Below are 16624 nucleotides of genomic sequence, written 5' to 3' on the forward strand. Positions count from 1 at the left end.
GGCATATTTTTACACCGACTGTACATTTTATTTCCATATAAAATCTTACAATATGCTTACGATACAACTTTTTTTTCGAAATTCGTTTAGTCCATTTCACCTTCACTGACTTTCACATTTTTCAAAAACATGTGTTGCAAGCCTAGCCGATTATTTATCAATTATAGCATACATATATATACTTAAATAAAAAAAATAGGAAGCATGTAGTAAGGATAGTCTGAAGGATCATCCCTGTAAAAGTTTTTTCATTGCATTTTTTTAAAGAAATTGCAGTCAGTATAGTTTGAACATCGACCAATGTTGGTAAAATAATTAAACAACTTTTATTTACGGTGGTGTTAGCAAACCAACCTCGAAGCACACAAATAGAATCTGTTTTTAGATCGAAGTGCAACTTTAAGAAAGGTGACACAAATTTTGCTAGGTGCTGTATGACCCATCTATTATTTAAGTCAGATGTCGATCAAAGAACGCTGAAATAAAGTTCTTTGATATAATTTGAGACTAAGGGGTTGTTTCACCATCCATTGATTAGTGTTAACTGGCGGTTACGTGTGATGCCGTCTCTATTTGTTTTGTTCGAATAGACGGAGACGGCATCACATTTAACCGTCGGTTAACGCTAATCAATGCATGGTGAAACAGCCCCTAAGTATAAGATAAGACTTTTTTTTTTTCAAGAATGAACGTTATATGTTTCATACCGGCCATACATCCACGATTAATCCATAGTTTGCTTTTAAGTGTATTTACTCATTCAATATTTATTTATTCAGTATTTATTAAATATAAAAAATATTTTTTAATACAATAGGTACACTTAACATAATCAAAATTACATTTAAAATTATATTCAATTATAATACAATTTGTTTGCCCAGCAGTGGGCTACGGGCTACTTAAAAAAAATACAATTTCTTCAAATCGCCGTTCAGGCTGAAACTGCAGAAAACGAATAACTGCCACTGTATCGGCTTACAATGAGTCAGCCAATATGCTTTATACAAATTTAGCATTACACTGGCTGTATTTCTGCTTAAATATACTTGTACAAGGGCCAATTAACTATTTTACCGACACTTTGGGCGTCTCCTGCGTTACCAAAATTGTCTCTGGCGTTACCAAAAAATCGTACTTCCAACAATATATATATATATTACGACAATAACAATATATAGATATTTCACGGTTTAATAGGTTGAACTTACGTAGGATGGCATGTATTCATGTACACCATCTATTAAATTACAGAAAAAACGTGTTTACTTACAAAAATCTGCAACTGTTTGCAAAATGTCGCGGACAGATTAGTGTCGGTAAAAAAGTTGATTGGCCCACAAAGCAATAACGTGTAAGGGCGCAAAGAAGCGGAGTTTAGACGTTCATAATCCAATTGATATAAAAATCACTTAAATTATATTTTTAAGTGATGTGTTTTCAAAAATAAGTACCAAGTTACGAATATGAACATATCGGCTCCGCTTTGCGTAAGCGCGTTCTCACTGTACACATATGTTTATAATTAAACTAAACAGACAAGGCAGCGGAGCAAGCAATGGTGTTACCAGACATCTAGCTAAGGTGGTACCAGACCTACTTTTACTCAAATATTTACAATAATATCGTAAGGAATTAGTGCTTAACGTCAAAAGCCTAGCACCAGCTTAACGGGACGTTAAAAAATATTCAGCACCGCAAGGGTAAGGCGTTTCAACCACTATGTACAATATTCACAAATAACGATGATCCTGGACTTTGAGCTAGTATTATATTTATCCTCTTAAGTTTTAAATTTTGACTATCATATCTTCTTGTGTCCCGATTTTTTAAAAAGCTTTTAATTTTCTAATTGATGTGATGTACCGCTTTTAACCTGAGAGAGTCATAAGTTTTACAATTTTATAAAATTATTTAAGCATATTTAACGTGCTATATTTCATTGAATAAGTTGTACTTTATATAGTACATTAATTCCGAGTACTGCCTTTTCGCAACGTAACGTTTCGCAACCTGTTTCATTTCGCAAACTCTAACAGCCTTATTCATAAAAAGTTAGGAGCCTTCTTGAAGGCTCCTTGAAGGTCCGATGCTAAAAAACATGATTCATAAACGTCTGTTAGCGCTAATCAGTCGATCAAGGCTCTGCTAAAGTTAGAGGACCGTAGACCCTCCTTTATCTCCCTGCTAAGTCACAAAATGGCCGCCACAAGTTTGAACAGCTGACTTTGACAAGAGCAAAAAACCTTATCGAAGATATTTATAGTGAAGGCAGGGCTACGCAAAGATTAAAAAAAAAAAACAGGAAAATTTATTTTCAGGAATTTGTATTTAAAAATCCTCTAAATTAGCAACAATAAATATGAAAAAAAATAAGGATGATTAACATAATTATGGCTTTTTGCACAACATAAAACGGCGGCGGGAAAACAAACATCTCGCTTTTTATTTTTTTTTCCTGCTAATTAACTGTCACAGCTGTCAAAAAAATTTTTTTTAATTATCGATTAGGCCATTTTTTGTCTTTGATTTGTCAAGGTGGCCAACATAACGCATCTAATCCGTCTATCAGCAGCTCAGCAACTAGCAGACTGCTAGCAAGCGTTTATGAATCATACTTCTTGACAACCGTCTAACAAGCTTAATCAGTCTGCTAAGTAACAGACCGATCAAACCTCAATTAAGGATTTTTTATGAATAAGGCTGTAAAACTGTAAATATTTCAGGATTTATTTCAGGGCCACCGTGTAGAACCCTTTAGGTTAGGTTAGGTTAGTTTTATAAAAATCCTGAAATATTTACAGTTTCAGAAATATTAAACAGTTGGGAAATGAAAAGTTGCGAAATGAAACATATTGCCAAACGTTATTCGCCGAAACATTAGTAAACCCATTAATTCAGCAGTTATTATTAAAAAAAAAACTTTATATAGTACGCTAGGGCTCGCGCCGATAAATTGAAACTTAGTCAGTCATTCATTACAGTCGACTTATGCCCTAAATCCAGAGCGTTAAGAGGCAAGATATCGCTACAAAAACAGTCTTTAAACGCGTCAAAAAAATTTTTTTATTTGACTGGATGGCAAACGAGCAAGTGGGTCTCCTGATGGTAAGAGATCACCACCGCCCATAGACACCTGCAATACCAGGGGGATTGCAGATGCGTTGCCAACCTAGAGGCCTAAGATGGGATACCTCAAGTGCCAGTAATTTCACCGGCTGTCTTACTCTCCACACCGAAACACAACAGTGCAAGCACTGCTGCTTCACGGCAGGATTAGCGAGCAAGATGGTGGTAGCAATCCGGGCGGACCTTGCACAAGGTCCTACCACCTGCAAAAAATACTAAAGTTATAACGCCAGAGCTGTAAGTGTATCGTGAACATTCTACAGAACAGTTAAAATGCCCACAAGGCCAGTTCAAGTTACCAATCATTTTTTCGCTGCATGTACTTTGTTTTGAAACTATCAGCGTAAAGAAATGATAACTTTGGCTTGCCAGTGCCTGTAGAGTAGACGCTGGTTAACGCAAACCATCACGGACTGAAATTGTTGAGCATACATGGAACTTTGTCACATTCAGAGATCGTTTTCGTGGCAGTTTTTAGCTCTAATGTAATTTTTGGTCGTATTATATTGTATCCCTGGTGTAAATTACTAAAACAAGTTTGCTCAACTGTTTCTTAAAAAAAATATATATATTTTTACGGGATGTATACAATACAGTGCCGTGGTGACCTCCTAGTGGTTTGACCTATGGCCTCTCAAGCAGAAGATCGTGGGTTCAAACCCAGCCTCGACCTGCGTTTTTCGAAATTCATGTGCGAAATTACAGTTGATATCAACCAGTAGCTTTACCGTGAAGGAAAACATCATGCGGAAACCTACATAACCTACGAACAATTCAATATTGTATGTGAAGTGCCAAAAAGACCTACGGCCTACGGAAACCTTTTTTTTTATTGTAAAATTTTATTATACACATTCCCTAAGAAATATTTCGCCAAAATGCAAAACAATTTGTTGGCGAATCAAACACTCATTTTAATAATTTTGTGCACAATACTTACAGTGCATTATACATAACTATACTCCATCTATTTTAACATTTGAAACATAACGGTAAAATTTGCACACGTTTTTAAATAAAACAACGAAACTATTTAAAATTGGGTTAACTTCTGTAATAAAAAAAGAATAAATACCGCCAATAAATGTATATGTGGGTATTTTTAGTCCATTTGTGTTCGAAACACCGAGAAACGTGTGCTACAATTTGACCGTTAATTCAAATCTTAAATTAAACGGAGTATAGGAAGTGACTAAGCTAACAATTTCTCCTTCTCAGTCTGAGAGGTACCATTTTGGGGGGATATAGTTTCTTTGCAAGTGTGTGTAGGTTTCCTCATAATGTTTTCCTTCACCGTAGAGCTCATGATATATTTCAAATGCAATTTCGCACTTGGATTCCAAAAACTCACCCCAGATTACTTTTGAGACATAGTACATACCACATAGAATGTCTAGACTGCAAAACAAAATGTCTGTAATCAGTTCACGCTAGCCAGCATCTTTTCCAAGGCCATAGCACTCACCCTTAAAGTCTAAGCGCACTGGAAAGTCAAGTAGAAGGTGTTCGTATCTCATTCGAGCCCGAAGAGCCAGTTGATGCCTTGCGCCAGGAACATCACCAGTGGCTGCCACGCGACCAGCCAACGGAGCCAGTCCAGCAGCTGCCCGTACAGTAAGTGGGGGCGGTCCCAACTGAGACATGGTTAAGGCTTTGTGGAACAAACTGAATATAACCTAACCATCTTAGAAAAGTCCAAACCCCAATTGTCATTTCAATGTTCAATATCTCAAAAACGAGAGCAGATTTTTCTTGCATAAACGTGGCTACCATGATCGCGGGTGAGCAAAATTTGTTTTAGTTCATTGATACGGACCTCCGAAAAGTAACGCATTCAATAAATTAACCAATTTGTATCATCATAGCTAACGCGTGTCTTCTCAAAACAACAAAGCAACTTTCGTCCTAATCGTTAGGGCTGTTTCCGACATACATAACCGATATAAATAAATAAATGTACAAGAATTGCTCGTTTAAGGATATAAGATTAAAGGCTTGTTCGGACTAAGCTAGTATTTTAGTCTAGTAGCGAGTAATTTAGTAGCTAAACGTGTCTGAACACCAAATAATTAGTCGAGCAGATTAGTAAGTAATTTAAGCCTTGTTCGGATTAGGCTAGTATTTTAGTCTAGTGGCGAGTAATTAAGTAGCTAAACGTGTCTGAACACCAAAAAATTAGTCGAGTGGATTAGTAAGTAATTTAGTCGAGCACATCCATTTTATTCTATTTTTTTTAGTAGTCTAGTAGCGAGTAGAACCCCCCACCACGCGTCCGTGCTCACTCGGCCGCCGGCTAAACAAGTCCGAACCTGTCGATTTAGTCGAGTTCATTAGTTGACGTGAAGAAGAGTACCACTGACTTGTGAGCTTTACTCGACTGTAATGCGAACGATTTTTTAGGCAGTAGCGAATAGTTTAGCTACTAAATTACTCGCTACTAGACTAAAATACTAGCCTAGTCCGAAAAAGCCTTTAGGGGCTCTTTCACCATCCATTGATTAGTGTTAACTGGCGGTTAGTTATGATGCCGTCTTTATTTGTTTTGTTCGAATAGACGGAGACGGCATCACATTTAACCGTCGGTTAACGCTAATCAATGGATGGTGAAACAGCCCCTAAGAGTAAATAGCAGCCTAAGTATAAAATATACCTACCTAAACTTGGAAGATTCCGTATAAAATACGAAATCCTTAGAAAAATATTTGGCCGTGTCCGACACGCTCTTGGCCGGTTTTTTTCTATGAATTCAATGATTATTCAGAATTGTTATAAAACAAACCTAACCTAACCTATAGTTTTCTATAGATTGACTAATTAAAATTTTCAGAAAAATTTAAGGTTACAGTGGGAAAAAAATTATGTCAAACGATGATTCGGACAAAAAATACGGTATGACTTGCGAAGAGTATGCGAACTTTGGCGCTCCCGCGGTAAAGGATACGGGTTGGTGAACATGCGTTTGAGGTCGACGCGCTCCCGGCAGTACGGGCAGGTCTGCTTCTTGCCGACGATGCACCAGCCGCGGATACAGAACTCGTGGAACACGTGCCCGCACGACAGCTTGTACGTGTTCTCTGCAAGGGAAACACAAACAAATCCTACTATATAATATTATAAATGTAAATGTTTGTTAATCAATCACGTCTAAACCGCTGAACCGATTTAGATGAAATTCGGTATAAGATAAGGACATAGGATAGTTCTTATCCCGGAAAATTGCATATAACTATATAGTTCTCGCCGGATAAACGAATACTACGCGGACGGAGTCGCGGGCAACGGCTAGTTATAAATAAGATAGAAAGAAAGATTTATTTGGTTGCATCAGTACCACCACCTTACAGTATTCATTCATTTATTTGGCAAAAGCATAAGAAAAGACTTATAAATACTAGTACTTACAGAAATTATGCACCCTGGTAGGGTATAGCCACAATTGTTATGTATGAAATTATAATCTAATTCTATTACACAATAAAAAGTTAGATTCAGTAATAAGACTAAAACGCTAACCCCTCTGTTTCACCATCCATTTATTAAATTTATTTGACGGATGTTCGGGTTTAGCCGATGCAATTAAAGATTCAACAAAATTACTAAACGAATTTATTGTTTTAAAAACACTTAGATAATCTAGTTAAATCTAAAATGATGGTTAATGATTATGAGTACGCGCGGCGCTCTTGATGGCTTATTGCTTATTGGCTGAAGTGGAATTAAAATTAAAGCATTTAGAAATAAAATAATACCTGACTAAGTAAATGAGGTCAACTTGAAATTGCTTAGTTGCCTAAATGTACGTTGCTTGCTCGTACAACGGATAAATGTGATGCCGTCTCTGTTTGTTTTGATCGAATAGACGGAGACGGCATCACATTTATCCGTCAAATAAAATTAATCGATAGGTGGTGAAACCGCTAAACTAAAAATAAAACTAAGTTACGTAAAAATGCCTCGACTCAGCAAGTGTTGCCACACGTTGTGTGCAGCAACGCTGGTTTTCTGAAGAGCCCACGCGTTATATAATACATACGTATGCATGAGTCAGTTCCTTTGCCCCAGTCGAAAGGAGCTTTTGTTAAAAAATATTTTTCAATACAGTTTTTTTTTGCTGATCGTGCATGGATTGTCATTTCATTACCAATACATAATTCTCGTGGCGCCTTGCGTAAAGCATACAGCATTGCGGTTTCGGTATTATATCTAGTAAATTCCACCAAAGGCATGAATTTCACTGATTTTGTTATGCTTTTTTATTATTATACTATACCAGTTCAAAGTACCAGAGGCACGCCGGTTAAAAAATTGCCACAATGCAATGGAAAGAATCAACAGTCATGCATTTCTTTATGATGCGGTTCTGAGTGGCAAACAAAATAACTTCTCGTTGCCAGTGCCAATGTTAAAGAAAAGTATTAAGTACTGGCTATAAGTATATACGAGCGAATAGCCACTGACAACTTGGCGAGGGCGGATTCAAAGGGGTCACCCCCCCCCCCCATCAATGATATACATGACATAGGTACATATATCCCATAAGAATTCCATTAAGTGTGTTTCAACAGAGATAGGGGAAGATTTTCTTCATCAAAGTCATATCCATTCACAATGAAAACTCCTGAAGGTATTTCTAATGAGGGCGAAAGCCATTGGTTAAAGCTCACCTAAAACTCCTTCCTGGTTGACGGCGACGAGCAGTTTGTTCCCGCAGACTGCGCACACGTCGCTCTCCAACTGGCGCGTCGGTATGCCTTCTTGAGTGTAGTACTGGAAACATAACCCCCTCACTCGTGATACAAATATTCTCCGTAAATATCTGAAGACAACCTATGGTCTATTTCTGAAACCTAGATACTAAAATGACAGTCTGAAAGAAATGTCAAATGTAAAAATAATGTGGCCAGCATAAAACGAATAGTGCTGCCCTATGATTTCGGTTTCCGATATAATTGTTATGAGACGCTAAAAACAGGTAACACATCAAACGTCATTTTAGTATCTCGGATTAAAAAACAGACCATTCAAAAGTCCACTCGGCAACCATAAATACACAATATTTAAACGTTATATTATATGAATTGTAATTATGTAACATTTTAATTTCACAAAATCTATCGGAGAAACCATTACAGTTTTTAATTAATTTCAAACGTTTCATAAGCGTGAGAATTTTTCCGTAGCAAAAAAATATATTTTCAACCATATCATTGTCCTCAACCTACGTAGTTTTATCTTGAACCATAAAAGTTAGGGCCATGAAACTAAAAACATACTACGTAGGTCGAGTAAGGGTTTAACTTACATAACTCCTAAAACCCCGTGTGGTGCCGGGTTAGAATTCCACCTCTCCATTTCTTCCGTGGATGTCGTAAGAGGCGACTGAGGATATAGGTATAGGTATACCGTAGGCGACAAACCTAAAATTTCTAAAAGTGGCTCCGAAGCGGCAACGTTTCGTGTGCTCTGCCTACCCCATTTGGGAATACAGGCGGGATGTTTGTGTGCGTGTAACAACTCACCCCTATCGACGCAGCCATTTTGTCCGCACAATACTCAGCCACGTCTCTCCCCAGCACTCCAAAGTACAGTCCGTAGAACAGCAGCACCATGCCAACGTCCATCCAGGCCTGCGGCTTCTGTCCTAAGGCCATGTTGACCCCGAGGAACGTCAGCATCATGATGATGTACCCGATGACTCCGATGAAGCAGCTTACTTTGTAGATGAGGTAGAACCATTTGTATACTAGCCTGTGGGAGGAAAGTAATTTTGTTAACCTCGTAAAGCCCATGTCAAATTTTGTTTCGATCATTATAATTTGAAACTTAATGCCCATTAGTAAAGTTTGACATTAGCTTTGACGAATGTCCTAAATTTAGGACGTTGGGCCTTACGAGGTTAAAATAATAAATTTATAAAACTTATGAAAACAAAATAAAATGTGTGCTGATTATTTCAAACCTTGGACACTTCGACAGCCTTTTTTTAGTTTTAAGTTGGTTTATTGTATTAAGCAATTGGAGCAAAATGCCTTGCAAAAATGCCAAATTAATCTGCCTCCTTTGACATCTCTCTGAAATGCGAATGGAAATTTCGCTACTAGGAAATAACGATTCTGGTAAATTAATCTAACCAACCGCGCGCTCATTATTAGAGGAGCCTGTGCCCACTGGTGAATCAATCGGCTTTTGAGTGTTGTTATCCCATCCCGTAACTCAAGAGACATCAGCGACACACTTGCTTAGAACTAACCTAACCAAAAAAAAGTTGGAAAACCCCCGACTTTAGTCACTTCAAAGTTCAATATCTCAAAAACGGCTAAACCGATTTTGATGAAACATGTCTAAGAACCATCGCTAGAAAACCTAATTTAAAATTAAAAAAAAAAACATTAAAATTGGTCCACCCGTTTAAGAGCTACGGTGCCACAGACAGACAGACGCACATAGCGGTCAAACTTATAACACCCCTCTTTTTGCGTCGGGGGTTGTATACCTTCTCACCTAGGCGTGGTGGCTGAGATGGGTTTGATGCTGCTCTTACGCATAACCAGCGCCGTGAGCACAGTAAACGCGCTCCACATGGTAACGAAGCGTCACCAGTGGCTGCGCGCTCATTGTGCCCAGTTATCATCACCAGCCGATCTTAAACCACTGCTGGACATAGGTCTCTCCAACTGCATGCCACTGAGCACACAGCCACTCTCATCCAGTTTTGGCCAGCCACCTTGCGAAGTACATCGCTCCACCTAGTCTGAGGGCGTCCCACGTCACGCTGTGCCCAGTTGTAGGATGTATATAGGCTGGGATGAAGCACTAGTCAATATACCTTCTCACCTGGGCGTGGTGGCCGACATGGGTCTGATGCTGCTCTTGCGCATAACGAGCGCCGTCAGCAGAGTGAACACGCTCCATATGGTAACGAAGCGCCACCAGTGGCTGCGCGCGCTCATTATGAGGGGGACGCACCACATCGCCACCATCGTGAATAACTGCGGAAAGAGCATTCAATTCACACATCAACATCTTGGCCTCGGTAAAGCTGCGTATTCACCAAAGATCAGCGAGGAATGTGTTTTTCGTGAACCAATAGAAACACTTCATTTGCCTATCTTCGCACAGCACCGCTCTAGTGGAAACAGCTCAGCGGAGCGAGGCTACGTAAGTGAGCTAACTTTGAAGGCGGCAGACGTGAACTTGCCTTCGGAATCCAAAAGCTTGATGGTTACTTGACCTGAAATGTAAATTTCAGAATTAAATTGTTATTACTATTTTTTTTTTTCCAATTTATGACGGTGGAAGCAGTCTACACTTCCACTGAACGTAGATAATAGTTTGTGTTTTGTTTTGTAACTAAGGGGCTCCATACATCCCTGAATTATTATTATTATTATTTTTGTATTTTTTTGTATTTATTTGTATACTTTTAAGTATTTTATTTGTAATTATTTTATGTTGAAATAATGACTTTCTGCCAAGTTTTTTGCGGCGCATTCTTCTTGGCAATGATGGTCTTTCCGAAAGCGCTGGTAGTTTAAAAAAAATTACGTGTAAAAGTGCCCATTGCGGCCTATTTACTGAATAAATGATTTGAATTTGAAGCGTTTCTATTGGTTGGACTCCATAAATATCAGATACGACTCTATTTCTAGGGCCGGTAAGAATTAAGATGCGTCAGATATTTTTGCTCGCTCCACACTGTGGCAGATATTAATGCAGGCCACTGTACTGCTAGCTTTAAAGGCACACTTACAGCATAAGACCGGTAGTGCCGTTTCTTCCACTCGACGACGACGAACTGTGCAACAACCAGTGTCCCGATCAGGATCAGTATCATGGTGGTATGCATGCCTTCATGCCCCTTGTGCATTTCATGCAGCTTCTGGTGGTCATACCTGAAGCAGAATCATCATCATCAGCCTATAACAGTCCACAAAGCAAGGCGCGGAACCGGTTTATAACATAGCGGTAAATACCGGTTCATTCGGTTTAACTCCGAACTTTCATAAGAACGCGAACGTTTTTAAGAACTTAACTATACCACGCGCCATATAAATCGGCCTAAAAGTTCATTACTTAATACTCAGTTTTGACGCATTTTTGAGATACATTTTTTATGCGACGTCTTTACGTCGGATTGTGTTCGAATCGCTTAACGGTATAGTGCCTATTCAATTATTAGAATTATACCTTTATAGTTTTTGTGATACAAGTCGCGGCGGAAGGTATATAACCTAAATAAACCGGCGGGCGACGACGTTTATCCTGCGCCGGAATAAACCGGTTTTTATTGTTCTAAACCGGTTAATCTGACAAGAACTTTATGGAAATGTTCCCTTAAAAACCGGTTTAAAAATAACGGTTTCACGAACGAAACCAAAATGAAAAGGTTTTGCGCCAAGTACATGATAACGAATGAATGAATGAATAATGTACTTAATGTAAACTCTTTCTTGTACATATAAAAAGGAAATAACACAGATTGACAGAGAGATACACGTACCAAGGCGAACTTATCCCTTTAGCGGATCTCTGCTAGTCAATACAAATCTACGGACCTAACACATTAGAGACAGTAGTTTTCCGTTCGAACTTTACCCTGATTCGGAATCCCGCATGGTGGCCTGTGCGTTGGGAATTGAAATAAACATACATGTGTTATGTATTTACGGAATCCCAAACTGAAATTCAGAAACGGAATTCTGAGTGTATGTGGCTGCCCTGACATCACAATGAATGACAATCTTTTTCACCACTTCTTTCTTTCACATGGTATTGTGTGAGGGTAGAAAGAGCTGTTGAATGTGATTGCTGACGACCATGCTTTAGACAATATGGTTTCTGTTACCTGGAGCTTCATCATCAGGATCACTGTCCAGTGGCTATTGTCATTTCATTACGGTTTTTGACAGGCTTTTATTATGTACTAGCTTTTGCCCGCGGCTTCGCCTGCGTGGAATTCGGTTATAACGCGCTGTTCTCTCGGGAACTGTGCATTTTTCGAGGATAAAAAGTAGCCTATGTCACTCTCTGGCCCATAAACTATCTCTATGCCAAAAATCACGTTTCGACGTGAAAGACGGACAAACATACAAACACACACTTTCACATTTATAGTATTAGTATGGATGTGCAGGTTGGCTAGATTAAATAAATATAATTGCTAGATAACAATAAAGTGCAAATATATTGTTATTAATAAAATAAATATTTATATCGGATAATTATATGCATAGAATTATTGCATTTAATATAATTTGAAAATAAAATACTTAATTTGCCCTCTATTGCTTTGTCCTAACAGGGCGACATATGTTTACCTGCATACCTATTTATAATTCTGTCTATAAATAAGTGTAATCACGTAATTTATGAGTATGGATTTCCACAAAGTTTTAATTTAATTTTAATTTGTAGGTTTTTATTTTGTTGTTTTCAGTGAATTATAAAACATCATCATTGGCACAATGGCATTTATTGCTAGCATTAGCAATCTCTTGCACATACCTACTTTAAGAAAGGGATATTTATTTATTTATATGAACTGTTTGCACAACATTCAAATGATTAGATGATAAAATAGCCTACTGGTTAGAGAACCTGACTGTAAAGCTTGAGGTCCTGGATTTGATTCCTGGCCAGGGCAAATACTTGTATGAAAAATACGGTATCTTGCCTGTTCGCACAATTATTGTTTGCCAAATGTTTCATTTGCCAAGTCTCAATTTTCTCCGAAACCAAAAATGTTTCTCAGTCTATTTTCTTAAGCCGAGTTTAGACTTGCTAGAAAAATCGTGAAAGTTGCATTAGATTGCGGAGCTCGATTGACCACTACAAACTCGTTGGCTTTATGGCCTCGCAATGTAATGCAACTTGCACGATTTTTCTTGCAAGTCTAAACTCGGCTTTATGCTTTTATAGAACACAGTAGGTTAGGTTAAATTTGTTTTATGAAAGTTCCGAAAAAATACATATTTTCAGAAAAAACCGTGAGTTGGGAAATGAAACAGTTGACAAGAGAAACATTTAGAAAAAAAATAATTGTGCGAAAAGGCGGAGAACCAAAAAATACAAATGTTTGTAATAGAATTTTGAATATTTAGAGAAACAACAATTACACATTGAAGCTTATATTAGTACTGTCACATATTGACATATGGATATGGCAAGTCAGCACAAATCTATGACAAGTGAAATCAGCCATGCTGTAGTCTGACACAGAAAGTGTGCATAAATATCTGATACAACTCTATATTTTGGTTTGGTAGGATGTGTCAGATATTTTTGCTTGCTCGTCTGTGGCAGATATTAATGCAGGTGGCTGTACCATACAGGATAAAATAGATTTAAGTTTACTAAAAATAATGTGCTAGTGCTAGCTCCATGTTTCAGTGTTAGGGGTAATGGATAATAACAATAAAATTAACAATAAAATATTGCCTATGCTAGATAAGAATACAAGTCATGCCATGACTTTTTAGTAGAATTTCAATTCAAATGCCGAGATGATGACTTATTTATGACTGTCTAAAGTCTCCTCTGCATTAGTATATTATGCGAGATATTGTAATGTCATGTATATCGACAGTTGAAAGGAGAAATTTACTAAGCATTAATTCTGTGAAAAATTTGAGACATTGCTCAAACAACAGAAAAATTTACTGATTCCAAATATGTATATAACTCACTATCTTTAAAAAAATTTGCTAAGTAAATTTCTCCTTTCAACCATCAGTATATTTATTCTGTGCAGCAAATTCGCTTCACCAACCTTCTGACCAACCAGTTTGTGTTGTACTGTACTGTATGTACACTGCTGCTGTTGGTTGCCATTAATCAAAAAAGTTACAGTTGATAGTTATTGTAAAGTCAAGCTCAAAAATGCAAAAAAATAGATGAAATATAACTTCAGCAAAATTTTGTCAAAGTATGAAGGTTTAGAAGTCTCAATGATTACATTGTATAAATAAATAAATATCACAGGACAATTCACACAAATTGACCTAGTCCCAAAGTAAGCTTAGCAAAGCTTGTGTTATGAGTACTAAGCAACAGATAAATATAATTATATAGATATAGATACATACTTAAATACATATTAAACACAGAAGACCCGAGAACAAACATTCATATTTTTCATACATATATCTGCCCCCACACAGGAATCGAACCCGGGACCTCAAGCTTCACAGTCAGGTTCTCTAACCACTAGGCCATCTGGTCGTCAGTCTGGTTGTATACTTCCACGCCATTAGGTGGAAGCTTTACACATTAATATCAACTTATTCAGTGTCATATGGTTCCTAGAATAAGACTAATCTGCAATCATAGTCACTTTGTACAGATATTATGCGATATCATAACAAAAAGTTTATTTACACTATCACACAATGGGGTGATTATTAAATTTATGGCCTCATCACTGTTAAATATTTGCATAATGATTAACTTGTAATTAAAATCGATGATTTTCCGGCATTTTACAAGTGCTCGTAAAAAAAATAACACGTTCTAAATTCTTACCTAAGTTTTTCCTCTGATGTCAGTTCCTCGTAAGTCTGTAAGGAGAAAGTGAATTAACATTTATAAATAAAGTAAATTAAAGAAACCTTAAAAAAATTATGAGGTGGCCTTACCTTGTTAGGATCCACAGGCCGGTGGAGATCCATGATTGTTGCGTGGATCAATCAACGTGCTATGACTTTATGAGCATTTATTCTTACAATTTTAAGTTACTGATAACATTAATTGTTAAAGATTAGTGTGTTTTAATGGAAAATATAACGTAAGCCGCCGCAAGCAGTCGTCATTTTGGCAATTCTCTGCTGTAATGTCACTGTCAGTCTGACGCTTCGTGACTGTCAATTTTTGTGTTGCCATTAAAAAAAGTTGAATTTAATTTGATGAACCATAGAGTATTGTAATGTATAGGTCAACCTTTAGCGGCGTCAAACGAAGTCGTTGATTACTTATTCTGTGTCGTGACGCTCAAAAACTCTTAGCTCAAACCCATTCAAAGTCAAAAGTCAAAATATCTTTATTCAATTTAGGCTATAACAAGCACTTATGAATGTCAAAAAAAAATCTACCACCCATTAGGGTCCCGACTGTTGAACTTTTTTTTTAAATTTATTAATCAACTACGCTGTTTCTTTATTGTTATCGGCAAAACATAACGATCTTTTGAATAAAATTTTAAATATTTTAGTCTTCTTTTCTTGTAAACATATATCTCCACTTTATCCTATTCAGAATCTGCTGGGCTACTCCGAAACTCGAAACTCGAAGTTCGTATCATGCGGTCCCTCTGACACTTACACTGTTTGACACGAGAGTGAAAGGGACCGCACGACACGAACTTCGAGTTACGAGTTTCGTAGTAGCCTTGCTGGTACCGATACATCGGTACAAAATGAAAGTTTAATCAATCACTATTTATGAAAAAAAAAACTTTGACATGCTTTGACATTTGTGGCGGGTTTTTGTTATGTTTATCGTGTTATCGTCGTAAATAAGTTTATTTTGGAAGATAGTTTTTCGCGCTGTCATCGTTCATCCACCATTACCTCTCATATTTCGTTTTCTAGAATTTTTTTACCGTACAACGGCAAAAACTACTAGACACTGGCAAAATTGTCCTCCGATGGACAGAGCCATATTTTTTTAAAGAAACAACAACAACAACAAACAAGTTTATTTTGCAATAGTTTTTACCATTACGTAAATTAATTAGTTAGTTATAAGATGTGAAGTATTTATATTGAGTTTTCGTTTTGTGCATGCCTTCTTCAACTTCACTATCACTATAGAAATATGCCTAATAGGGGTACGTAAACAACAACAACTTCATACCTTAATTTGCTTTTGTTATTTTGATCATGAATCCAAAATCTGGCGCAAATGAATACCCATTTTTATAATTCTCGAAGGAATTACCATTAATTGACCAATAACTTCAAATTCATCCTCAAAAACTCCTTAATAAACGTCTATTTGTGCTGCAGAATCTTGGATCAGAATGTTTGTTTTAATTTCCAGAGATCAATCGTTGTCAAGTGGCTGAAGTGAAAGCGGCACCAGTCTCACAAAATGTGGCTCCTATTAAGGTCGGAGCCGGTGCTACGGTCACAAAGGCTAGTGTTGGGAAGGTCAGTAATTGAGCCAGTAAAGGTCAGCGCTAGCTGCCGCGGGTGCACAGAGCGGACGTATACCTGCGGTGCGAATGCAGGTTAAAATCGTGACACACAGCGAGTGCAGTTAGTGCTGCTCATACTATTTTTCAATAGGCATCCACCTGTTCAGTGTAAATCGCGTCAGCTAGCATATGCCCTTAGAGTCGCTTGCACAGTTTAGGGTTAAATTAATATCTTTAAATCTAAGTTACGATGAGTAATAACATTTTTTTTTAAATTCATTTATTTTTCTTTTTCCTTTGTGTCAAATATTATCTATTTTATATTTAAGGGGAAAAAACAATCGGGTAAAACAGGCAAAATCC

General features: G+C 37.3%; 1 protein-coding gene across 1 annotated transcript; it reads right to left on the minus strand.

The window, feature by feature from the left end:
• Positions 1–14969, minus strand: LOC141432279 (E3 ubiquitin ligase Rnf121). Its single transcript, XM_074093826.1, has 8 exons — positions 14763–14969; positions 14650–14684; positions 10880–11021; positions 9964–10118; positions 8649–8877; positions 7794–7896; positions 6071–6203; positions 1–4763 (listed from the first exon to the last, which is right to left on the minus strand). The coding sequence occupies exons 1-8, from the start codon at positions 14793–14795 to the stop codon at positions 4643–4645; spliced, it is 951 nt and encodes a 316-aa protein (XP_073949927.1). The 5' UTR covers positions 14796–14969; the 3' UTR covers positions 1–4642.
• Positions 14970–16624: the final 1655 nt, after the last annotated feature.

Source organism: Choristoneura fumiferana, chromosome 10, assembly GCF_025370935.1.
Source record: "Choristoneura fumiferana chromosome 10, NRCan_CFum_1, whole genome shotgun sequence".
NCBI classification, from domain to species: Eukaryota; Metazoa; Arthropoda; class Insecta; order Lepidoptera; family Tortricidae; genus Choristoneura; species Choristoneura fumiferana.

Excerpts from the sequence above, each read along its gene's own strand:
- LOC141432279 (XM_074093826.1), bottom strand. The coding sequence starts at position 14,795 with ATGGATCTCCACCGGCCTGTGGATCCTAACAAG. Across the intron at positions 14,685-14,762 it reads GGCCTGTGGATCCTAACAAG|ACTTACGAGGAACTGACATC; the intron begins GTAAGGCCACCT and ends TTCTCCTTACAG. Across the intron at positions 10,119-10,879 it reads GGCACTACCGGTCTTATGCT|TTATTCACGATGGTGGCGAT; the intron begins GTAAGTGTGCCT and ends CTCTTTCCGCAG.